Source organism: Mixophyes fleayi, chromosome 2, assembly GCF_038048845.1.
Source record: "Mixophyes fleayi isolate aMixFle1 chromosome 2, aMixFle1.hap1, whole genome shotgun sequence".
Taxonomy (NCBI): Eukaryota; Metazoa; Chordata; class Amphibia; order Anura; family Limnodynastidae; genus Mixophyes; species Mixophyes fleayi.
In genome coordinates, this window is record NC_134403.1 from 98,203,322 (window position 1) to 98,230,710 (window position 27,389).

The following is a 27,389-nucleotide window of genomic DNA, read 5'->3' on the forward strand; positions in this document are numbered from 1 at the left end:
TGGCCCCCTCACACACACATAATACACACACACAGTGGCCCCTCACGCACACATAATACACACACACAGTGGCCCCTCACGCACTCATAATACACACACAGTGGCCCCTCACACACACATAATACACACACACAGTGGCCCCTCACACACACATAATACACACACACAGTGGCCCCTCACACACACATAATACACACACACAGTGGCCCCTCACACACACATAATACACACACACAGTGGCCCCTCACACACACATAATACACACACACAGTGGCCCCTCACACACACATAATACACACACACAGTGGCCCCTCACACACACATAATACACACACACACAGTGGCCCCTCACACACACATAATACACACACACAGTGGCCCCTCACACACACATAATACATACACACACACACACACACACAGTGGGACCTCACACACACATAATACACACACACAGTGGCCCCTCACACACACATAATACACACACACAGTGGCCCCTCACATACACATAATATATACACACACACACACACACAGTGGCTCCTCACATACACATTATATAATATAATAAGGTTGAAAAGAAAAAGGTACTACTTAAATGGAAGGCACACTAGAAACATGGATATTAGTCTAATGATAAACAAACATTCCACAGACAGGAGTTCATTAAGGTGGATAATAAATAGACATCACACATAAAAAACCAAATATTTATTGATATGCACTAAAAATAATAAGTAAAAAAGCGAAGTACCTTTTTCTTTTCAACCTTATTGTAATATATTACTACTGGAAGTAGCAACTAGCATTATTAATATCTTAATGTTGTCCTTGTGTATATTACAAAACACATTAAGAAAATTTCTTGTGCAGGGGATAATTTCTAATATTTATGCCTGTACATTATATAATACACACACACACACACAATAGCAATATACTACAACTTATCTTTTTGCATCCACAGCTGTGCATTCTTCCCTCTCACACAGCAGGCCACACAGAGGAGGGAGGGAGGAGACCAGCAACCACACTAGTCCCTCCCCCCAACTCGCGGCACCCGGCCCCCCCCTCCCCCGACTCGCGCCCTGACAGCCGCTAGGCCCTAGGCAGGTGCCTAGGTTGCCTAGCGGTAAATCCGGCCCTGCTCAGAACCGCTTTGTATGAAAGTTTTCATAGAGAAATTTTTCTCTTTTTCTACATGTTAATGTATGCCATTTGAAGCTGGCGTACTTTAACATATCTGAAAACTGACAGAGCTGACAGCGCATGTGTGGAGGGATCATGTGACAGTTTGCCTTCCAGGATGTTAGTGCGCATGCACCAAGTTTTCGGTCGGCGCATGCGTACTAACAAAAAAGAATAAAAAAGAAAAGAGAAGATCACCGCAGCCTTCAAAATTGAGAAAAGACTGCGATGATCAGGTGAGTCACTTCCAGGTACAGCAGGTTATCGGCACTACTGTCGCTGAGAAGTTTTTTAATACATTGCCGTTACTTTTCAATCCTTATCAAAGAGATAAGGATTGAAAAGTATCAAGTGAAAAAAAGGAAGGGTCATAAATAGACCCCTAAGAGAGGTAATATACAAGAAAACAAAAAAGACCATACAGAAATGTAACATGCCCATATTAACATAGCAACCATCACATGTTTTAATGGTAGTAAAAGCAAACTCATAAGCATGTGAATTTTCACGTACTTTTTATACAATAGAGGTGCACAGACAAACATGTTGCAAGTGGCTTTCCCCCCCCCCCCCAAATCACTCTAAAACAAATATGCAGCAAAATGTTTTAGGCAACTTATAACATAAATGCCTCTTCATATATATGTGAAGGGGCTGGAGCTAAAACTGTACCCTCTGTATTTGACTGTTTTTCACCACAATAACTTCATGCTGCTGAATTGTACCTTTAGTTTTTAGAAATAAACTTAGTATACTATTGTTTTAATAACTTTTGTTTAAAAGTAGAAAAAAGTGGTAATGCATAGTTGTAATCTCTCCCGATGCACAAATCAAAGCTGGCTTGTTGTAAAGTGAGTAGGGGGAAGATTGTGGGAGGGGCGTCGTTACTGTGACAGCTTTGTGTGAAAAGTTGGACATATATTGTACAGAGAACTAGAAGAAGTCGGAGCCCAGTATGTATGGACAAAACTCAGGAGCCGGGAGAGGATCAAATAGGCGAAGCTTTCAATACCAACCTGGAAGTGGTGATTATGATGAGGACATCACCCCCAGAGGAATGGGAGATGAGCAACACACTAACAATGATCAGGTGGATATAAATAAGCAGCCAAATCCACAGACATCTCAGGAACCCCAGCAGTAAGTTTATTTAAGTTGCTTCTTTTTGGTATCCGTAGATAAAGCTTATGCCATTGTATGTATAGACAAGTACATTACATCAGTTGTTTTTCTTGTTAGTGATTGAGTGTATATATAATGCAGGCATAGTTTAGCATATACATCTGCTTTTCTAAATACAATTTCCAACACAGTGCCTAGGCGTGCAGACTGTTGCTCCTTCCTATAAAACAGCACTATTGTGCTTAATGTCATTAAGGATTTCTTAGTTTCGTTTCACTGACTCATCGGTTGTTTCAATTTCGTTTCCTCCACATGACACAGTGCTTGCTGTAGGAAAGTGACAGCCCCTGGGAGTACTCTGAGACTTTGTAGGCTTTTACCTCACAGACTCATTTGTAACAGTATGATGTGTTCTAGACTCCTGGCAAACACCTTTATTTACAGGAATAAGCTGCTGTGCTGCTTTCAGTCTATAGATAGACTATATCTACAGAAAAAGGAGGAACATAATACCACCATGCCTGCTAGCCTGACTTTTTTTCTGGACGTTCAAATCCATTGCGCATGCTACAAAATTGATTTTATTACAAATCTTAATATTTGCATCACATTTGTCTGACAAAATTGATTTGATTTTGTACCCTAACACCATATTTTTTGACCCAATTCCAAAATGTATTTATTAGTGTACTAAAGTAATTGATAATTGCCACAATTTTTTTATTCCTATAATTGATTGTTGACAGATGGCAGCTCATACTGCAGTGGCTGCATATAGTAAAAAAACATGTTTGTTTGTATAAACAGGACGGATTAAGGGTTGAGGCTGCCCCTAGGCTAATGTGCGCGTAGCCCCCCTTCACTAATATGCGTTAGGTAGAAATGAACTTTTCCCTAATTTAGAATCCAGCTTTCTTCACCCCCCTCCCGCTCACCAATGTTATGTTTGCGTGTGTTCGAAACTCGGCTCCAGTTGACTTTTTAAAATGTTCACAGCAATATTTGTCAATCATTTCACTTTCATTAAAGTCAGAACTATATAGCGGAAAGTAGGCATGAACGGGATGAAGACATGATGGTGGAGGTGCCTGGCGCCTGCTCTACTACTTTCCCACAGATGGCTCATTGTGATTAGCCCTTACCATGGGAATACGTCAAGGTTAAAACCTTACTACATATTATTTTATTTTATATTTTCTTTTACGTTGGACAACAAATATTCTCTTAAAATGAATTTCAGTTTATACCCCCCCCCCCCCCCGTCATGATTTTACGCCCCCAGAACTCTTGCGCAACCCAAAAATAAAATAAAAAAGCCTTGCGCCCCAGGCTGCAGCCTAGTCAGTCTACTGGATATTCAGAGCCTGTTTATAAATGGCTAAAGATCTACCCTGACCGATATGAACTTAACAAATATGGCTGGATGCTACTAATTCTTTTGCAGTAGTTCAGTAATTTGGAATTGGTCATATGTCCCTTATTTACTTTTCTTAACTCCACTCCAAATGTGATTGAAGTCATTAGAAATCCTCCGCCATGGTTAGACCTCAGGAGCTATGTTGTGAGCCCAGCCATTGGTGGTGAGGAGGAGCCACTGGGTAAATATTCAAATGTTGTTAATGGGGGGTGTTCTCTCATTGGCCCAATCCAGACCATTTTTGAAGTTGCTAAAGTTATCTAGATGAATTGCTACATTGGAAGGTAAAGTGACTTGAAAATGTTACAAAACATTGTATGGGAACAATGCTTGAATTTCACGTATTATATTACAGCTCAGGTGCCTATGTGGTTTTCCCTCCAAATCAAGCAAGAAGAGACAGACTTCTACAAAGTAAGAAAGTGTCTCATGCAGCCTAATCTAATATGTATAAATGTCACAAAGTCTTATAGTCACTGTAATTAGCGTAGCTGTTTATGAGCTACAACTGAGCCACTCTTCCACCTCTGCTTGGCTTAGAATTACACTGTAATTATAGTAGTCAGCGCTGTCAAAAAATAAGTGCAAGGAGACAGATAAAAAAGTAACTATATTAAAAGGGTGTTCCTGGAGCACATAGCTAACATAAAGTGAATGTAATTTTAATGTATTTACTAAATATTGAAGCAGAATATGTGAGTTCATGGGGACATATGCATACTTGCCAAAATGTGCAAAAAATGAAGGGGCACTTTGCTGCTATGCAGGTTGTTATTTATACAATGCTAGCATATTGCACAGTGATGCAATACAATACAGAACCATCCATTGACATTCTGCTTATAGGAGCGTACACTTCTAAGACTATATGACACACATGGCACAAGTGCTTGTTTTAGCGTGGACAGCCCATTTGTATAGGTGACCACACACACTTTACCTTCTTGCTCTTAGTATATAAAATCATTGTGGCGGCCTCCAATTAGCAAAAACTAAACTGGTAGAAACTGATGAAACACTATAAAGAATTTCAACTTATCACTTTTCAGAAATGTGAATAGATGTATCTTACACATTTTAAAATACAAATATGGGAATTTTTTCTTGGAATTCTGTTATATAGAAACAAGGGTTTATTCTACCGCACCAACTATAGGATTCGCTCCCATATATATTAATGATAATAATAAATCATTAGGCATATTGCACTGGGGTGCTACCTAAAAACATGATCGTATCATATGCAAAAAAAGACAGAAGTTTCTTTTAATTAGGTGCACTCAATCCTCTGGTATTCTCAATTAAATTGAACAAGTATTAGTACCCACTTAAAACATAACTTATTGACTAGTATATAAAAAGCGAAATATAGGGTAAAATTGTGCTCATAGATAAAAAACGTGATTAAAATAATCTGGATGCACACCCTATAAATCGTTGTATCTAGGATTGTAGAGTGCCGCTATTTCAGGCTAGATATACAGGAAAGAATTGTGTGAGAGACAATAGAACTCCAAACTATATAGGAGTATGTAAGTGGTGTGAATTTTCTGCAACATGTTGTAATTATTCAAGGAGTTAAGTGACTAACAGACAACTTAAAGCTTATACCAACAGTCAGCATGGATTCGCTACAATAGATCCATGGGACTGAAGGGCATCTATATAATCACTCCTTGTTTATATCTGCAGGTTTGCCCAATTTAAACCTCCATACCATATGGTCTATCCAATAAAAACATATAGGTATAATTTCGATGTGCATCCAGATTATTTTAATCACGTTTTTTATCTATGAGCACAATTTTACCCTATATTTCGCTTTTTATATACAAGTCAATAAAAGTTATGTTTTAAGTGGGTACTAATACTTGTTCAATTTAATTGAGAATACCAGAGGATTGAGTGCACCTAATTAAAAGAAACTTCTGTCTTTTTTTGCCTAATTCTGTTATATAGACAGTTCTGAAAAACAGAAAACAAGGGAATAATTTCTGCTGGTCTGTGACAATATAATACACAGGCACGAATATCTCTTCCTACAGTCACTGTAAGGAGCGCTGCTAAAATAATTGAGTGAGAAGCTGCAGTATCATGTTATTTTCACATACTTGAGGCATGGAGCTCTGGAGTATGGAAAACCACTGAAAACCCCAAGTGTTCTTAGTAATAGATTCTATACCTGTAAATGCTTTCATTAGTCTATATTTCAGTCAACTCAGTCCTCTACACTTCTGGGAAGAATCCTCATTACAAACAAGTGAAACCGTGGGATCCCGGTCCTGGAACTGCTGCAGTTCTCGAGGCACTTATCTCAGTTCTGCTTTTCTAGCCACAGCGTTTGTGGAACTTTGAGTAAACACAGCTTATATAGGTTGTCAGGATACTGCTAATAGGAAGTACCCTGCAAGTGGGCGAACTGATCCAGCACATTCTGGATTTCGGACAAATTTCCCCTGTACCCCTTCACAGGCAGCCAGTCACAAGTGATCAGCATAGGAAAATGCTTGTGACTGGCTGTCAGTGAAGGGGTGTCCCGGGGACTCCCGGATTTGATCACTGTATGTTTTGTGTTGGTCACTGCTAGTGTGTGAGTCGTTTTATTATAGGGGTATTGTTTTATCCATTTGGACTATGACAGGTCAAGGAATAAGAGAGAGGAAAATGACTTTTTATATTTAACAAAGTGGTGAATGAGTGTTTTGGGGAATTTTCAATTCAAAGTTATCTTATAGTTGTGTTGTGTTTTCTTACAGTATGGAGGGCAGGGAGTGGGACATTAGGAGACTCCTTACTACACTCTACTACAGTGTCGGACTGGGGCAGGAAGGGCCCACCGGGGGACTGCAACACTAAGGGCCCACCAGAGGGGGTGTGGTCAGCCATCATAGAGGCGGGACCTGACACTAGATGGGGAGTGGCCAGTCCACGAAAGACAGCTAGCACCTTAGTGTAGTATATAAAACATACAGTGTGTGTATAAAGAATACACAGTGTTGACCTGCCCCTTAGATTGGGCAGAACAGTCACCAAAAAGCAGGATTGTCCCACTAGACCAGGCTTGGCTAACCTGTGACACTCCAGGTGTTGTGAAACTACAAGCCCCAGCATGCTTTGCCAATATATAGCAGCTTATTGCTGTAAAGGTATGCTGGAACTTGTAGTTTCACAACACCTGGAGTACCACAAGTTAGCCAAGCCTGCACTAGACTCAGAACATTTGACAGTCTGTCCTACCTGTTGTTGTCACTTTTGCCACCTGTGGCTGCTGGCTTCTTTAGTTGCGGCTTGTCTGGATCCAGGAATGTTGAGGGCCCTATTTGGAAAAAATAATGGGTACATTTAGAAACGTCAACCATCCCTGCCATTAAATCAACAGCACCCATATTCAATTATAGACCCAAACCACCTCAGCATTAAAGGTCCCATCACCCCATCCATATAGTTTTCTCTGTGCAGCCCCCCCTCACTATAGTTTAGTATAGCCAGCCCCCCTATAGTTTAGTATAGATAGGCAGCCCCCTATACCACATAGTGCCCCTAAAACAATGTTATGCCACACAGTAGTGCCCCAAAGTTATGCCACATATGCCCCCAATGTTATGTCACACAGTAGTGCCTCAGAGTTATGCCACACAGCAGTGCCCCAAATGTGATGCCACATAATCAGGCGCGGGCTGGGAGAGGGATGGCCGGGGGGCACACAGGTGGCCGCATCATATTACAGGGGATGTGGCCGCGTCATTGATGACGCGGCTGCATCCCCTGTAATGTGATGCGGCCGCCTGTGCGCTGACGCGGCCGCATCTGGGGGGAGAAACTGTTTTTTGCAACCGGGGGGGCGGCCTACCCCCCGGCCCTAATAGGCGTCTAACCCAGCGGCCCGGGGCGCCGCTGCCCCCCGGGCCAGCCCGCCACTGCACATAGTGCCCCCATTGTTAAGCCACACAGTAGTGCCCCAATGTTATGCCACATATGCCCCCAAAGTTATGCCACACAGTAATGCCCCAAAGTTATGCCACATAGTGCCCCCAATGTTATGCCACCCAGTAGTGCCCCAAATGTTATGCCACGCAAGTGACCACAATACACACACACACACACACACACACACACACACACAATATAGTATAAATAAATGGTTAAAAAATATACTGAACTTACCTATATGTTGATATTGCTGCAGGGCAGGCTCTGCTGCTTCTCCCTTCTTCATACGGCGGGAAGATCAGCTGACAGGGGGAGGGGGCGGGTCACATGATCGCAGCTGCAATTGCAATTGAGCAGCGGGGACGCCGGGTCCTTGTGAGGGGCCTCCAGGTAAGCTCCGCCCACGTGAACAAATGGGGTGTGGCTGTACGGTAGCCGGGCCTACCAGTGGTTTAACCGGTAGTCCGCTGGGCCAGTCTGACACTGCTCTACTAATGCAGTATACCTAATTCAATGTCCGCAGCTTGGTAATCTAAATATTTTTTTTTTTTCGGAAACATGAAAGTTTTTGGATCTTCAAACTACAATCACATAAATAATAAATTTTGAGTATGATTTATTTCCACATTTGGATGAACTCTTTCATTTTTTTATTATTCAAAATGAGTGAAATTTCTATCATAATTGTCAGCAATGTGCCCAGCACAATGCCCATGCGCCGACAAATGAATTCCCCCCTATATATGATATTGGTTAGTAAGTTCTTGTTAGCTTTACAAGGGTTGTTCTAGTGCATACAACTATACAACATTATTGTATATCAACATAGGCTAATAAGCCTCCTGTTATACTATTTGTTACACCGATCTGGAAGTGGGTAGGCCAGCCCCTTCAACCAATCCAGTCTAACCCCCTTATCTGTGTGCAAGCGTCAGCCTGGGCATTTTAATTTTCCATGCAAAGTCAGGAGCTAGGAGCACTAGGTACTTCTTTACTACTTCTTTATTATTTCAGCATTGTACTGCACCCAATAAACAGTATCCTGCGTATTGTGGATCCACACAAAGCTACACTGCAAATTAACCAGCTAATGACATTTAATGTCCCAGATGTTGACCCAATATACCACTAGAGGGTGACAGTTTTTAACTAGGGACATGGGGCATGGAGTCTAATGGGAACTCCGGTCTTCACCTGTGACATTGATGAACCCACACGTTGTGGCCCCCAGGCTAGTTTTGCTAAGTAACAACTGATTGAAAAAAATGTGAATTCAGGCCAAGGTCAGAACAGGCAGCTCAGGTTCAAAATCAGAATTAAATCCAAAGTCAAAGACAGGCAGAATAGAATGAATGGCCAAGTCGTCTCGGGACAAATTAATTCAGGAGCAGGTATAAAAGTTCAGCCAACTAAGGTACCTAACCTGTTGTACAGGCAATGTATGTGAGACACAGAGGGATTTATACATGCTAACCATTCCCTTGGTTAGTTACAAGTGAACTGCAGGTGGAAATGTGAAAAATCAACTTCTGCTAAACATAAAGGAAAGGAGAGCATGAAGTAATCAGCAGACTCTGGCTGAGCTGAAAGGTTATTGCCAGCAAGCTACACATTTTCAGTACCAGAACACTGTGCCTATCACACTATAAATGTGCACTTAATAGCAACATATACTATAGAAGATCTTAACCATGTTCAGGAGAGGTTGGACTGACCTGGACCTAATTGCTTCAGTTTTCCTGGTCTGGGCAAAAGTTGTAAGTCCCTGATAAACATATCGACCTCAAGCAGGAAAGGAGAAAGGATGATAAATGTATTGGGCTGTGCATGTCCTCCTGCAACTTTTAATAAACCCAATTATTTCTTTCTGGCTCCTTTTATGTGCTTTTCAGCCATATCATCAAGCACAATTGGAATACCTGGATTACAGAGCAGACTTGTGTCATATCCATACTTGCCAACTTTTCCTCATTAGCTTCAGGGAGATCTCGGGGAAGGTGGGTGCGGGCTTGACAAATCGCATATTTTTGGCCCAGCCCCTAGTAGGCAACTATGCGTCAAACAAAAGCAGCTAATGAATCTCTAGAGACTGAAGTGTCTTTTACATTTCTGTCTCCATTACTGAAGTCATGTTGTTTTACCTGTCAGTCTATGATTAAATCTTGGTCTCCATGAAAAGGGCCACCTCTATAGGCATCAATACATGGACATAGGACACAATTTCTGAACTGTGTCATCATGCCACCGATGGCAAAGCCAACCACTTGTACTGGCTCAGCATCAGGGAGAATGCCAGACTCTTCATAGAGTAAGGGAGATCACCCCTATTTCAGGGAGTCTCACTGTCATTCAGGGAGAGTTGGCAAGTATGGTCATATCCCACAAGTCACCCTGAATTCATGAAAGGCACAGAATGAAGCCAGAAAAATAAAGCAGTGCGTTTCCTGAAAGCTGCAGGAGGACATTTGCAAGCTGATCAATTTAAATTATCTGAATTTTTGTTGGCCAAACCCTGTAACTAGATTCTGACAAATGCAAGTAATACATACAAATGTGTTTTTCTATACCATACATTTAACAATGACAGTGTTTCAAAAATCTACTGAAAACTACAGGCATTTGTCTGAAATTGGTGCCTTACCTAAATCTCATACATTACTGTTCTTTGAATAATTCATGTACTTGAAAATAAACGGAACAGTTCCCCATAGAGAACATTTTAGGGAGTTGTTCATTAAATTGACAATTAGGAATAAATTTGCATCTTCCAAAGTCATTCGGTCAAGCTGTTTACTTTGATGCCTTATGAATGTATTACTCCAGTGACAGTATGCAAATCTTGTATGCATTGAAATGAGACAAACACACAAAATAGTTGTTTTTTTTACAACTGTCTGTTATTATGCAAGATCTTATACTGCCTGGGGAGCTGCCGGTGGATCATTGCAAAATACCAATGTCAGCTATGTAAGCATGGGGCTGCCGAAAAGATGCATCTTCATTTCTGTATATATCTGAGCAAATGATTTTTAAGTACAATACTTGATGAAAGTCACTAAGCCAGATCCAACAAATTGTCTATTTTATGTTTGTTTGTGTTTATTGTGTTTATTAGCAACTTCTATAGAACTTCTGTTTTTATTGGACATTTTTCACAGTAATGCACAGGTAAATGTCAGACAGTGCGCTAGTAGCCATGAATATTATTGTAGCTCCATACTGTCAGCGCTGGCTAGTTCTATCTGTTACAGCGGCAGTGTCAATCTGGTAGGTAATTTGTGAATTTAATGTTGGGTTCCAGAGCAACATCATGGTTGTCACCTAGTGCCCCATCTCTCTATTGACTAGTGGCCCATGCCAATATTACCAATTACTTACATAGTGAGCATACTTCAACTAAATTTATGCATATGACTTGGATATAATTACAAAATATGAGTTTGAGCTTATACATCTATTAATGCTAGTAATGCTTCATCTGATTGCTTTGGTGATACAATTTACCTTGAACATTTTGACATATGTAGGGTGGCAGGTGGAAAATGGATTAATATTGACCTCTACCATCATTCTATGGCAATAAAAAGGATTTGTTAGGGAACAAAGGTCATAGGTTATATCAGTGTTTCCCAACCCTAGTCCTCAGTGCAGGTTTTCCATATCTCTTTCCTGGAGCACAGGTATAATCATTACTGACTGACATGTATTGAAAGATACACAGGTGGTACTAATTATATCACTGGTGACCTGAAAAACCTGCACTGTTACGGGTACTTGAGGACTAGGGTTGGGAAACACTGGGTTATATAAATAATGAGTTTGGTTTCACAACAATTTAGGATAGTGGATACCAGGTTGGGGCTAACACACCAGTCTACAGAGGCAGCAAACCAGATACAGGTGAACACAGTAAAGGCATATTTAAATTGTAAGCTCCAGTGGGGCAGGGACTGATGTGAATAACTACATATTCTCTGTACAACTCTGCATAATATGTTTGGAAATACATAAACTATTATAATAATAACACTGATAATAATAATAATAATTACAATCCTGAAATACAATCATTTAAAAATATGTTTACTTAGCTCCAATTAAGTTGTTACACAAATAACGATAAACTGGATTCAGCGCATGGTGGCCCCAAAGTTGATGAGCAGCCCTGATTTTGAAACATGCATCCTAAAATCTTCATGGAGGAGAACTGGCACAGCTTTTCATCACTCACTAGAGAGATCTGGGGGGAAATGTATCAAGCTGAGAGTTTTCCGACAGGTTTGAAAAGTGGAGATGTTGCCTATAGCAACCAATCAGATTCTAGCTTTCATTTTGTAGAATGTACTAAGTAAATGATAGCTAGAGTCTGATTATTTTTTCAAACCCGACGGAAAACTCTCAGTTTGATACATTTACCCCCTAGAGTCTGAACAGTGCTATACTTTTATAGGTTTTTGCTTCAGTGAGTATGAATGATGATGCAATATAGGTTAAACCGCAAATGGCAGTATTACTCCATAGTATAACACTATAGCTAATGTTTACATCATAAAAAAATATACATATACAACAGGACAAAGTACAATATATGTATAATGATGTAATAATATTCACTTATACTGTCTCTGTCTAAATGCAAAAATATCTTTGGAAATCAGATATTCTTTATTGTCTCTCCCTATTCTCACAACAAAAATAAAACAAAAAATCATTTTATTATTATTTTTTCAAATGTATATAGATTCAATACTACAATGTAGGCCACTGAATGCAGCTGTACTTGAGGGCAGTGTTAATCCCAATACAGAAATTAATCACAAGAAAAATTAGACAGTGCAGAATAGTGTATAAATATACTTAAAACACTGGAAGTTCAAAACATGAAGTGTGAGAACCAGTATAGTTAAAATTAGAACAATTACTTTATTAATTATTAGCACAAAAAATATATTAATTGTAATAATAATAATAATCAGTAAAATAGTAATAAAAACCAGCATGAATGCAAAAACAAAACAGGACCAATGGTAGATACCAATGATAACTTCAACCAACCAAAGCTTAATTATCAGTCATAACACAGTATATATAGATAAAAAAGACAACTTGTGATCACTATAGATAACAATAACTTGAACTTGATAAGAGACACCCACTGGTATTTCTACTGCCAGCTATAAATACTGTCTCATCCACCATTACAGTGACGTCCTTCTGTGCCACTCTGTATATATATATATATCTATATCTATCTATCTATCTATCTATCTATCTATCTATCTATCTATCTATATATACACACACACACACACACACACACATATCTACACACATATCTATATATATATATATATATACACACACACACACACACACATATCTACACACACATATCTATATATATATATATATATATATACACACACACACACATATCTACACACATATCTATATATATATATATATATATATATATATATATATATATATGTATGACACTTGCCATATTCATGATGATTTTAGTGCTAAAGGTTAAGGAATTAAACTAGGAGTAGAAGTGTTGTAGCCTACTCAAGTTAATTTTAATCTAACCTGTAATTGATTTGAATCTTGTTGCTGTCTTCCAGTATCCAGTAAAGAACAAGAAGATTATGAGCGCTGGAAGGAAGCCCAGAGGCCAGGGCCTGTAAACCTCACTCCAATGAAGCTGGGTGAGTGAAGCAAAAGACTGAATTTACTATACTGTGATCATATTATGTGACATCTTGTATAGAATGAGTATAGACACAAGCAACCGCCCCTGAAATATGTGTGTGATGATTTACATTATATAAAACAATTTACCGGTATTAATGCTATTATGCAGTTCTGCATTATCAGATCCTGCAATATGACCGCTTCAACCTGGTCTTGACATACTGCTCTTTAACTCCCCACCTAATTTACTCTTGTATGATAATACATAATGCATACAAGGTCAAGGACATTATTACTGGTCATGGCAGTTTCGTCACGAAGTCCATGCTGAAATAAGTAGCTGTCAGAAGAACATGCTATTTGATAGGATGTATTCACTATGAAAGTGAAGCATGTCCGTTTTTCTCCCAATATCTTTTTCATAGCATTTTAGGATGTTTCAATCAAAATAATAACTGTGCTTGTGATTATTGTAATGCCATGCTTATTTGTTTACTGTTAGTCTTCAAGTTTCAAAAATAAAGAGATTTAAAAAAAGAAAAATAATAACTGTCCTATTACAGGACTTTCAGCAAATCGCACTATCATGGTGTTGATTTAAGTTTTAAATAAAAAGTGCAGTCAATTTGCACATTCGTTCATTGGTTCACAGGACAGGCTCACTAATTAGCACATTGGTTCACAGGACAGACTCAGTAATTAGCTTGTCATTTATAAAGATCTTAACTCTTTTGTACCACTTACATAGAGCTGCATGGTAAAGCCATTTGCGACCAGCTTAAGCCTAAAGTGGTGTACATATTTGTTCACCCCTATTAAATAGCTTAAGAATAGGGGTGTGAATAGGGGGGCCATTAATAAGCCATAATACTTCATCCCCTCCAGGTGGCAGTGTAGCTATAAATCACATTTTTCTTTTGAAATGTATTTCCCAAGTGACTCCATTTAATTTAATTTACTTGTTTCCTCTGTCTACTATATTCTGTTTTACGTAGGAGGACGAACGACTGAGTCAGAAGTAAGACAGCAACAACAACAGATGCAATATCAGTCCAAGAACCAAAAAAAGGTTTGTATCTATTTATTACTTTTTATGATCTTTTCATAGAAAATAATATTTTTCATATATGAAATGTGTAATTTTATATTTATTGTTGGTAAACTTTTAATAAACAGGCAATTCGATGGCTGCAAGAGAGGGTCCAAAATCAATGCCAAGACAGATTAACAACTGGGGAAAATTGATTAATTGCTCACGGGGGCTGGCCTAAAAGTGTGTTCAACTGCTGACCACAATCTGAAAGCGTGCGTATTAATCTGTCATTGGCCGCCTGCAGTACTTGCGTGCTATAGGATCCGACTGCCGATTGTCCAAATCTGCCCAATACATGAACATTGGACATTGATTCAGAAGCCCATGCATAGTCATATTGCATATTGCAGTTTTATCAATGTAATACATAACATAATTCTCTATATATACTAAATTATATACAGTTTAATAAGTGTAATATCTGTTCAGCAATCATTCACGAAGATGTTCCAACTTGTATCAGTCTCAGTTCTGATCTTCCTAACCATTGCACTGATCCCAGGACTTGTGTCTACAGTGTCCTGACTGGGCAGCACTGATTAAACATAATGTGCCATATTGATAGACGTTTGTTGTATTATATAGGTACTAACACTATCAATGTAGCTGATTTGCAGCAATATACAGAATTACCATGATGGCAGAATAGGGTGCATAGGAGTCCTGCCTCTGGTCTGCTGGGATCACTCTGCTATAATATTCAGTTCCGTTAGATAATCCTGAACCAACTAGTTCAATTAACTCCGAAGGATGATAAACAATAAACTTCACAGGTATCAGGTGAGATAATGTGGTTACTTGGTATTTCCAAAATACAACACCATACCCTGTTAGATTGTGAGAAACCCTTTTGTTTCATGCTAAGTGCTTTCATAACACCTTTATTTATGCATCATATGGGCAGATATGGTTGTTTGAACTGTTTGCTAAATGACAAATCTGTAGTTAATTTGGTCAGAAATATTTCCCATCACAGGTAACTCCATGCAGTGCTGTTGACCACACATAGGACCTCATTTAGAGTCAGACGCAAAGTCCGTTTTAGGCGCATCCAACAAAAAAACATTATCAGGCATGTGCAGAAAGCACCATATGCGCCTGCATCTTGGACACAATTAACACTTACAACAGCTTTCGGCTCACTACGAGAGAATGGGTGGAATGTGGAACTGTGAAGGCGTGACAATGTTAATAAATCCTAGCCGCAGTGAGGCGCAGACGCAACACACATCAAAAATGGGCTCAAGCTGTGCGGCAGGAATTAGGTGGCGCAAGCGGTGAGCTAGCTGCAGGATCTGCTCGCAGCTCGATAGGGTATTACGAGTGGGACGCAACTGGGGTTGCTTGCCACTCGTAATACTCTACCAAGCTGTGGCACACTCCCACTTCTACACTTCTTAAACAGACTTTGCGTCTGACTCTAAATGAGGTCCACAATGTTGAGTTCATTGGCTAATCGGATGTATTATCAATAAGAAGGATCACAAACTGCAAACAGGATCATGTTGCAAAAACTCAGCTAAGTGGGTGTTTAATCAGAAAGGAACTAATGCACTATGTTTCCAAATGTAATACCTCAGTTCTTGCAGTATGTCAAGCTTCCAGTGATCAAATATACTAGGCAGGCTGCTTAAAACCAAAATGATCCCATTCACATTCTGTTTGGGAAAACAAATTGTGGCGCTACACACAGGGCGTTGTTAGACCAGTTTGGTCAAAACGGTTGATGAGGTCTGTCTTCATGGGCACTTAAAGTTTTGCAGATACATAGAAGTTATACTGAGCAGCTGGCCATTATTAAAATACAGGCATGTTAAGAATTATGACAAAGCAACCATTTGAATACCAGAACTGCTGCTAGAATTCAGGGACAGTTGACTACTGCTATCATTGCAGGTAAACTGGTGAGAATCCCATGGAAAATGACACTAATAATATTGACATTTAGCTTTTTCCTTTTTTATAAAAAAAAGAACATTATGATTGATATACAAATACTAGCTAATTCAATTATGAATGTGAATGTGAAAGGTTGCTTATTATGACACATTAACACACAGCGGTACATATGACACATTAAAATTATAAACACAAGACACAAAACAATTATTTTCCGAGGAAAATATTTCATTCTCTTTCATGAACAAGTCATTTATTAAATATGTGCATTACTGTGATATATTATGCAATCTCAACAGAACAGCAAGAATAATAATGCAGGTGATTACTACCATTGTCATATACCTCTGTCTCTGTTTAACACTATAACATTATTTTTTCAGACAGGTTTATTAATCTTTGTTGTAAATATACGGCATATACATAATCACAAAGAAAAGAGAATGCAACCTTGAGTAGACATGTGGAATATCTGCGCAGGAACTAACATAAATGTACAAGATGGGAAGGTAGATTGACTATGGTTTATGTAAATAGCAGGACTAATATAGTAGCTGAGGGGAGGAGTCACAGCAAGACTGCCAGAGCAGGATCTGGAGTCCAGAGTAGAAAATCGTATAGCAAAGCACTGAAATGGGTAGTCAGCTAACCAGGGTTGAATACAAAGGAGTATATTTACTAAACTGCAGGTTTAAAAAAGTGGAGATGTTGCCTATAGCAACAAATCAGATTCTAGCTGTTGTTTTGTAGACGGTACTAAATAAATAACTAGAATCTGATTGGTTGCTATAGGCAACATCTCCACTTTTTCAAAGCCGCAGTTTAGTAAATATATTCCCAGGAGTCAAATGAAAATAGGATACAGGTACTGCTAAAAATAATAAGACAAAACTGAGGCAGAAATAACACAAGGATGAGGAATGGGAAGGAATTGTGACCCAAACCACTACTGCAAAACAGAGTGTGCTCCTTTCCCCTCTGGCCTGTCCTTGAATACTCAGATGCCCCCATGAATTGAATAACACTGGAATAATGCTACTGTATAAAACTTTGGTTCAGGTATGTTTCAAGAAAAAAGTGATTATTGATACTTAGACATTGCTTAGTTACACTCTGAAGCAGCCAGACACAACCTGTGAGTCTCCCAAGTCTTAACCCTAGTAGACTGAGGCTCAGTCTTATAGTCCCACAAGTGCATTTGGGTCACAAGTTACCTATCTCCGCCATTTGAATTAATTTCCAAATTCTGTCAGCTGAGCACTAAATTACACACTTGTATGCAGCTCCAGAGGGACGAATACAAAAGGAAATTAAAAGAGGAAGAAGAAGCCAAGATACAAGAAATGAAAGACATTCAGAGACAAAAGGTATGAATTATAGAGGCTAATAACACCTCCTTTTGTTCTGAACACAGATATCCTGTAATTTATCCACTTGCTAACTGTATATAAATATCTTGTCATAAGTTCCACAACCTCCGGTTCCAGCACCTGTGTTTGTTACCATAGTCACCTCTGATCATGACTTCTGATTAATAGCAGAACCAGAGGCGGAACTAGTGAGCTGTGGGCCCTGGTGCAGGTAGGACAGGAGGAGGGAACCGTGGCCCCCAACCCTCCCCATCTGTCATACAGACGGCCCCATTATCACCATGGGCCCCGGTGCACTGCACCTATGACAGTTCCGACACTGAGCAGAACTCAGCCTTCAGTTTAAACATGGTGCGCTCCTATTACAGCACCAGGAACTGTCACAAGGGATCAAGTCGGGCAGGGTGTACTCATCATACACCTCTATACCTTCACAGCATTAGATCACCTGTAATAACAGTCACACCCTCAATATTTGTCCACCAATTCTGATTGTATACCCCCCTTACTTCCACCTTTAAGTGGTTAAACATTTCAGAGATTATGGTGAAATTATAGACGTACAGCAGCAAGTGCTCATTTAATGCTGGGAAATTCTGCTGGCATAACATAGCCCATGCAGTATAATTTCTCCATACACAATGTTAACATTAACCAGTAAACCACTGATAGGTTTTACTTGCAGTGCCAGGGATATGCCGTTGAATCATTGTAAATATAGGAAATGGGGAGAACCACTGCATATGTTGGCAACAATAAATAATTAAAAATGAATGAATCAGCAGCAACTGTGCTTGAGCGGAGGTAACTGTCAGTCACTCACAGCAACAACATGAGGCTGAACAGCAGATAACTACAAGCGATGTCCGCTAAGACCACAATTGCTGCACTATGTAAATATAATAAGTATTTTGAAAAAAAAAAGGTTCAGCATGTTTCCTCAACCAGCTCCAGCTCTAGCTCTAGACAGCCTGGAATGGCTTCTACTATACCAGGGAGACATTAAGACCACTGCTCATTATTCCAAAAGAGTAAAAATCCCCATACATACACAGTTCCAAAATGATGTTTAATTAAATAAGAGTTCCCCAAACCCTTATCCACATCCAAAAACCCTTGAAAAGTCCCCCCTCCCAGGGGCAAATGCAGGATTTGTAGAGGAGGGTTTCCACACCACGCCGCCAGTGAGCGTGACCAACATGCATGGGGGCATGGCTATAATATTAGACAGTGCTTGGTTGCTCTCCAACTCTTCCTATCCCTATAATATACATGGGCAATGCTGCATGCACTATTGTTAGGTGCACGCAGCACTCCCTTTTCAAGCAGAGCCATGTGAAGCGGGGGCAGGGTTCAGCCACCTCAATTATACAGTGCCCCAGCCTTGGAGGGGGGTTTCCAGGCACTTGGAAACCCCCCTCAGTTTGCCTATGTCTCCCAAAAAAACATACCAGCCAGCTCACTATTTACATCCGCTACAAATTGCTCACACTCAGAATTCCCAAGGACTCCCCTTCCGCTCCAGCCAATCACATATGCCCTGTGCAGTAAACCACTTGTGACTGAATGGCAATGAAGGGAGCCTCTGCTATTCTCAGTTATAAACATTTGTCATCAATTGTTCATAGTGAATGGGTGTTTTTTTTTTTTTATGGGGGTTGGGAGATCTGTTTCTGTGGCATTTTTCTCTGATTTTCAAAGTCACGGATTTTGTTTATTTTTACATAGAACAAAGGTTCACTAAACCCCAAAACTGATGTTCAGATATGAACCATGCAGGTGAAATACATTAATCAGTATTACATAGTAAGGTCTACTACTACTACTGCTCAATATACAGTTATGTCAAGAAATTACCTTATTTTTCTACGTGCTTGTTGTAGGCTGAGAAACAAGAGGAAAGAAAGCGACAACAAGATATGGAGAGACGGAAAAGGTGGCATGAAAACATGCACACGTAGGTTACATACGTCAGTGTTATAATCAACATTCCCATTCGTAAAGCAAATATTTTGGTGCAGTAATGACATTTACAGAAGCACCTCAGCGTATATACACACCTTTTAAATTACAATGCAATTAAGCTGGTTTATTAGAAAAAATGTATAATGTCGATTAGAGTACTTATAATGATGTATGAAGACCTTTTCCTCAACAGCTATAGCATCCGTGACATATAGAGGTTGCTAGAAAGCAAACTACCAACATTTTATTACAGTACATAAACAAACATAACATCAGCAAAATCATTGTAGCCTAATTAAACAAATTGCTAATTCTAAATACTCATTACATTAACATATTAATACTTATATTCTCCCCTTTGAAGTACTTTAAAGCGCGCTATGTATTTACCTGCTCTTTTTAAGTAGCAGTATTTGGTATTGGTTTATACAGTATCTATATAAATATACAGACAGCTATATGTATACAGAAAGTATGTTTATACATACTTATATGTGTGTGTATATATATATATATATGTTGTATAATGTTATTTTCTACTTATAAAAATTATTGTATGTTCTTGTTTTTTGGTAGTTGGGTAAAGCAAAAAGAAAAAACTCACTGTGGAAGCAGAAATTGTGCAATTATATCTTTAATTCAGCTTGATTGCTACTTAGCACAGCTGTCAATGATTTACTTGAGTTGTTGAATTAGGCATAAACTAATTTGTTCTTCTTACTGCTTATCAAATTGTCAGTTTTAAATTGAAATGAAAAAAAGAAGTACAGTAAATCAGAACATCTCTGCAGCCCATGTCAGTAATGTAGGGAAGGAGGTGCCATATAGGCTAGATAGATGTTGGATCTTGGAGGACTACAATCCCCATAGTGTCATATTTGCTGAATTTAATACTAGCTTACTACTTTTGCGTTTGAAATATTCCTTTTCACAAATCTTAATTTATAATCTTAATTTTTTTGTTATCCAATCTTTGTGCAACCTGCCATTACACCAACACCACACTTCAGGCATTAACACCTCTGCAATTTATATGCATTCACATTGCGTCTGGGATTTCAATATACTATTAGATAAAAGTAGTATAAAACAGTTATTGCTGTATATATTTGATTTAACAAAGCTGCAGCACAAACGTGAATATAAAAAACGTGTGGGAGATTTACATTTTTTATATAGCTGTACAGTAGGAATATGCGACCATTATCTCTGGAATATGCGACCTGTATCTCTGTATCTCGGCGATGCATATGTTGCCTGTCTCTGTACTGTGTATTCTTTATATAATGGTATCACGTGACTGTTTGTATTCTTTATATAACATCATCAATAGGCACATTTGTAAAATTAATTATGCTTTATTTTTTACAGCTATTGGTAATTATTGATCTTTTATATGTTTGATTGCCAATTAATAACTAAAGAATAATTGTCTGAACACATGCGTAACGCAGCAATAATTTGGAGATCCAGGACATATTAAGAGTTTTACCGATAGGCTGATTTTACATCATACAATGTGTACTCTAAACTTTCAGAGAGTTTGCTTTTTATCTACTTTAGTTTTAGGCAAATTACTCCCTCCTGATGATTTAAAGGCAGGTCAATTATTTAGCTAACAGGCAGAAAACTAGGCTTTTATAGGTTTTTGAAGAGGCTCTCCAGAGTGTAATAATGAAAGCAATTTATTGAATGGCTGTGAGCTTGCTTTCCAAGCTGTGCACATTAATCTAGCAGTGTTTTCTAGTGGAAAGTGTGCAAACAGATTGCACCAGTTAATTGACATCAAATACTGCATTTTGCATAGGAAGAAAATGACAACTACTGTTTGCCAATGTAAGCATATTAACATATTTGAAAGCGTCTCTATTATTTTGATTTGTATGATGCATTGTTAAAATGTAAGGCAGTATTCTGTGACCAGTGTCTTTTGTATGTTTTGTTGACACACCATATATATAGCTGTTATAAATATAATGGAATTTGGTTGAATTCAAGTAATAAATATATATATATGTGTTTATACTTTAAATACTTAATACAAGTAAATATTCTGCAGGGAAGAATAGTCTGTTCAATTGAGGCCTTACAAAGAGGGAGATAAGACACATTCTTCGTGTTTGTCTGTACCAAGGTACCAGGGGCCTGATTCATTAAGGATCTTAACTTGAGAAACTTCTTATTTCAGTCTCCTGGACAAAAACCATGTTACAATGCAAGGGGTGGAAATTAGTTTATTATTTTGCACATAAGTTAAATACTGACTGTTTTTTCATGTAACACACACATACTTGATAGCTTATTTGTACACTGAAATTTAAAGTTGATATTTGTGTGCTACATGAAAAAACTGTCAGTATTTAACTTATGTGCAAAACAGAATACTAATTTGCACCCCTTGTATTGTAACATGGTTTTGTCCAGGAGACTGAAATAAGAAGTTTCTCAAGTTAAGATCCTTAATGAATCAGGCCCCAGAAGACTAGATTAGACTAGATGTGTAGTGGGCCCCTCCAAAAACAAATTCTGTATAGGGGGATAGTGCAAAAACACACTCTGTTTTACTAAAACTCTGCCCAGAACCAGTAAAGGTATATCATACATGCCTTTTAAAAATTTTCCCCTGCCATTTAATGCCGAAATTCGTGAGCCTCCCGGGAATTCTGGGAGAGTAGGCGAGTATGAGGTATATTAGATGGTACAAATGCATTGTTTCTTGTCCAGACTCTTGTTGGAGTGCTGCTCCCATGCTTGCATGAAATAAAGAAAACAAACACTTGGATCTTGGGGCTTATGTCTTTGACTTCGTAATGATTGGTAAAAACTAAGCTATAACACAGCCCACGGTGGTTCTATGAGTGTGGAACAGCAGTTAGATTTCACTTGACACAGCTGATATAGTGTATTCAGTCCGTTACCCTACCTGGAGCCACCCAGGCCAGGCAATCCTGATGGCTAAATAGCAATAACATAGATACATATTGTTTTCAGTACAGCGACAAAGCATTGAAACCGAGGGGGGAAAGTTAGTGATTATAAACGCAGTTCACATGTTAATTACATTGCATTTACATAGAGCTAAAAGAGTGAGAGAAAAAGATAACACCTTAAATAGTGTATATAAATAGATAGATTTAATTGCCACCTTTCAAAGGTGACGAAAAACATATGACCCTGAGGACTGCACTGTCAGTACTTGCTGTCACTCACTGCACTGACTGCCAGTACACATAGCTGTGTCCATTAAGCATCTGAAATCAATACCCAGCATGCTGACCGTGCACTCCACATAGTGATCAATATATTCCTACTTTGAGGACCATTAAAACTACTACTGTTGAATGTAGCACAGGGCAAAGTGTCAGAGATGGTTCCACAACAGTTAATGAGTATGTATGTACCCTGAAAACTGTCAGATTTAATGTTCAGAGCCCATCATGCCAAAGGACAAAGAAAGTCTTTATCCATTTCCTAGTGTTAGGCTGCAGCACAGCAAGGCAGTCTTCTTCCCAGAGACATTGATTTTCTTCCCTTACAACAGATAACTTAATAGAGCATTTGGCAACTACAAAGTACAAGAGAAGGTTTAATGCAACTTAGCATAGGTTCTAGATCTAGTATCTAGAAGTACTGTATATTGGAAGCTTGTGAAAAACTCCATCAGTTTTGAAGTAATACACAGCTATTGTCATTCTGCAAAGACACTTGATTTTTGCACCAGCTCTGTCTTTTAATGGGGCTTTATTTGCACCTTCCTGTTACCCTTCATCAGAAAAGCACATTCACGCTTATCACGCAGAGGTGTCACATTTAATAAAGACAGTATCAGTGCCCCTTCACTCTCATGATTAACTGAACCCATAAATGAGGCTACACCAAGCAGTAATCTAGGTGAAAAACTGAAAGGTTTCACTTATTGAAAAGGATGTTTCTAAAGTGATAGGGGTTTGGCCTTTTATGAGACTTTTACACCATGTGCCTCCTTCCATCTTTCCGAAAACCTTGGCGCTTTTCTAGTTTGTGGAGGCATCTTCCAAAAGCAGAGAGTGGGTGTGTATTATAAAGTGTGCTGGACAGAGCAACTAGGCCATAAGAAAAGCGATTTGAGGTGCACATCCAAACAGATACTCTGTATCGCTCACCTTACTTACTTATCACTTATCATTCTGATAGTTACCTGTGCACATTGTATTCTGCAACTCTGTTTTTCACTTGCAAGTATAATATTGTCTGATAGGCAACCATAATCACGGCAAGCCATACTAGCTTTTTAAAAAATACCCAGTAATTATGTATTTGTGAAAATACAGGAAGGACATGAAAACAAAAAAAGGTACATAGACAAATTCGGAAACATTATAATAGCCCAACATGTTTTTTTACCAAAAATGATATAACATGTAAAGCATGCAATAACTATTTGTTTTCTTAACCTAGAACAAATAATCAATTTCTGGACCGATTGTCACAGCCTGAAATTAATTTACAAAGTCACAATAGCTGTGAGAGGACACCAAGTGCATGGGTAAGAATGAAGTCATTGAGGGTATTATGTATAGATTAGTTGTAACCATGTACCACTAATAAGAAACTCTGGCTGAAATGTACTAATCTTCTCCGCATCAGCAATTACTCTACTATAGCTTTTGCGATGTAACAAGTGAAATGTACAAGTGCACAATCACCACTCCACATGCATACCACAGGAATATACGTGGGTGTCTATTACTTGTAAAAAGTATGGCATGTACACATATACATGAGTTCTGTACAGTATCTTAGAGACATGTAATATACATCAGAAATGTCATTACATGACCCTTAATTTACACGATAAACAAAAACAGTTTCTGTCCGTGCGTGTGTAGAAACCAAGTGGAAGATGTGTCAGCTATCTGCTTGTAAACATTGTTCCACCATAGGTCCTCTCAATGGCCACCAACTTTGTTCTGCTGCCGAAGGAGAAGGAGAAACTACCATCACTAACCCCTAATAGTCACTCAAGATGAATAACCAATCCATTCAATCATTACACTGAAAAAAGTGCTGTTGTTTAAATGTGCCAGCAAGTGTTGCTTCTCTTCCTGCAATCTATAGGTCCAAAAGGAAGAACAAGGGAACAAGCAGTTGAACAACTTGTTAGCCATAAATCTCACACGGTACAGTGCATCTATGTTTGTACCTTCTTTTACAGCTTTGCACACTCAAATGCACATGTCCTATCTCTGTATTCATGCTCTGAAGCTGTGTTCTGTGGGACGAAAAATTAGGAAATAGGGCACAATTTATGCGCTTCTTCTGGCCCAGTAAAAATGATGATGATCCAATGATACTGCGCTTCCCAAGTTTTAACATTCTTGTTTTACTCCTAAAGTCCTGCTCAATTGACTCTAATTTTACTACATAGTAACCTATGAAAATAATAGTTGTTGTGGTTTTCTTTTTGTCTATGTATAAAACATACATAATATGTATTAAAATGCATTGGTGTTCTTATGCCTATTTATTTGAATCTCATTTCGCTTACACCTTGAGGTGTATTGGGATTTTTTACTTGTTAAAATCAGGGCATACAAGACCTTTTTTCAGTGGTGGATTTTTCACCCGCTCTTGTGGGTCCTTAATGTCTTACATACTTTAAAGTACACCCAGCCTCCTCCTGTTCTAGCTCAATGAAATATCTTGTTCTACCAAAGGAATTTTTTTTTCCTCATGGATATCATGATGAGCATCTTGCAAGGGGCCCATTGTCGCAAGTAACGCCTATCCCACCCCTCAGGTCTGCCCATTAGATTTGCACAATCTGTAAGGGCCACCAGGTTGATCCGCAATCCTGTAAATACTGCTGTGTGTCGTCAGAATGGCTTTTACTGGTCCATTGCGCTAAGGACATAGGGCATGATTCATTAAGGATCTTAAATGAAGAGGATTCTTATTTCAGTCTCCTGGACAAAACCATGTTACAATGCAAGGGGTGCAAATGAGTGTTCTGTTTTGCACATAAGTTAAATACTGCCTGTTTTTTCATGTAGCACACAAATATCAACTTTAAATTTCAGTGTACAAATAAGCTATCAAGTATTTGTGTGTTACATGAAAAAACAGTCAGTATTTAACTTATGTGCAAAACAGAATACTAATTTGCACCCCTTGCAATGTAACATGGTTTTGTCCAGGAGACTGAAATAAGAATCTTCTTCATTTAAGATCCTTAATGAATCAGGCCCATAATTCATATATAACAATCAGTATGAGGATTCAGTTAGGGGGGAAGTCATGGAGGCACATTACATAAAAGTAGAAATTAGGGTAAAATATAGTCAAATAATTAGCAGCATGTTAAATAAAAGTGTAGGTTACAAAACATTTTTATAGTAATTATAATTTTAGTGCTTTTAATAAAATTGTTTTACTATTACTGTTCTAGAAAAGTGTTAAGCTATTATTGTTTTAATTTGTTGCTTAACATTTTTGAAGTAAACAAAAAGTAGTTAAAACGAACTTTTAAAACTTTTATGACACTTTTATCCTATATTGTTAAGTTTTATTTATTTTGGGTTTTTGTATGTAGTATTTTTGTGTGTAAACATTGGCATATTTTGGATACATTTGAAGCATGCATCTGGATTTGTGGTGCTAAACTGTGCTAAAAGTGGAGCTGTTCAAAATAAGCACGATATTTTAATATTATTTTGTTCCCATTCCGGCACTCCTCCAATTTTATGGAATACCTCTAATACATCTGATAATAGAAAGGCTTTTTGGAAAGAGAGATTATTTTCTCACCGAACGGTTAAAAGTGATTTCATGGAAAGGGCAGCACATGTCTAAATTATATGAATTAAAACCAGAGAAATCATTTTATTATATTCACTCACATAACATCCTGATCTATGCAGCAATATGACTTGCTTATCTATAGCTAAAATCAAATTGTTTTCTAGAAATAATACCTCTGTACTACCTAAGTACATTATTTTATTGACATCATTTCTCAACAGACTAGCAATGCCAAGTTCCACCAAGGCCTTTTAATTTGATGATCCACCAAAAAATAAAATTGATCTTTTCGTGAAATGAATAAAACATGTTGGAACCCTTGCAAAAATTGAACTGCTGAAATATCAAATTGTAAACAGCCATATTGATCAGCTTTTATGTATTTCCAAATAGTTTAAAAGTGTGACGGAAAATGACTTCTAGGGGAATTGGGTTGAGAGTAAAGTTGTAAACTTTGGGACAGTGCGACAGGTGAGCAATAGTAAGAGCTGCTGTAGTCTCCTGGAAAAGATTGCCTAACATTCTAAAGATGTTGCACAAATTGAATCCTTGTGGACATTTGTGCTCACTTTGCCTTCTGTCCGCATATGGTATGCACTTGCCTCTAGTTGTAGTTTCCACTAGTTCTGTCTCTTATAGTGGAAGAGTCAGGCTGTTCAGCAGCAATGGGCACCACAAAAATAAAAAGCGATAGATGGGAAGAATGTCCATATACAGTTTTACTTTTACCTTCTTTTCTAGCTGATCCATTGTGTATACAGTATCTCCGGTATATAGTGATATAGTGTTTAATTTCTCTTACAGGTTGATGAACAAGAGCAAAATGAAGATTGGATACTTCAGCAAGTACTGAAAGAGTCAATGGAAATGGTATGCCCATACGTTGTTGCACACTTTCTATAGTGACAGGTTCTATAGTAAAGTAATG

The 27,389-nt window shown here is 38.4% G+C and overlaps 1 protein-coding gene across 4 annotated transcripts in view; it reads left to right on the forward strand.

Moving 5' to 3' along the window:
- Positions 1-2,089: 2,089 nt before the first annotated feature.
- The window catches only part of EPSTI1 (epithelial stromal interaction 1), a 53,201-nt gene continuing 27,901 nt past the window's right edge, over positions 2,090-27,389 (forward strand). For 3 of the 4 annotated variants that reach the window (XM_075199759.1, XM_075199760.1, XM_075199761.1), the window contains exons 1-8: positions 2,090-2,328; positions 4,083-4,141; positions 13,285-13,368; positions 14,350-14,423; positions 17,630-17,713; positions 19,600-19,673; positions 24,119-24,206; positions 27,266-27,331. In XM_075199759.1, coding sequence (XP_075055860.1) covers positions 2,144-2,328; positions 4,083-4,141; positions 13,285-13,368; positions 14,350-14,423; positions 17,630-17,713; positions 19,600-19,673; positions 24,119-24,206; positions 27,266-27,331 — 714 coding nt within the window. In that variant the 5' untranslated portion in view covers positions 2,090-2,143. The remainder of the gene's footprint in view (positions 2,329-4,082; positions 4,142-13,284; positions 13,369-14,349; positions 14,424-17,629; positions 17,714-19,599; positions 19,674-24,118; positions 24,207-27,265; positions 27,332-27,389) is intronic. The other variant, XM_075199763.1, reaches the window with a different exon arrangement.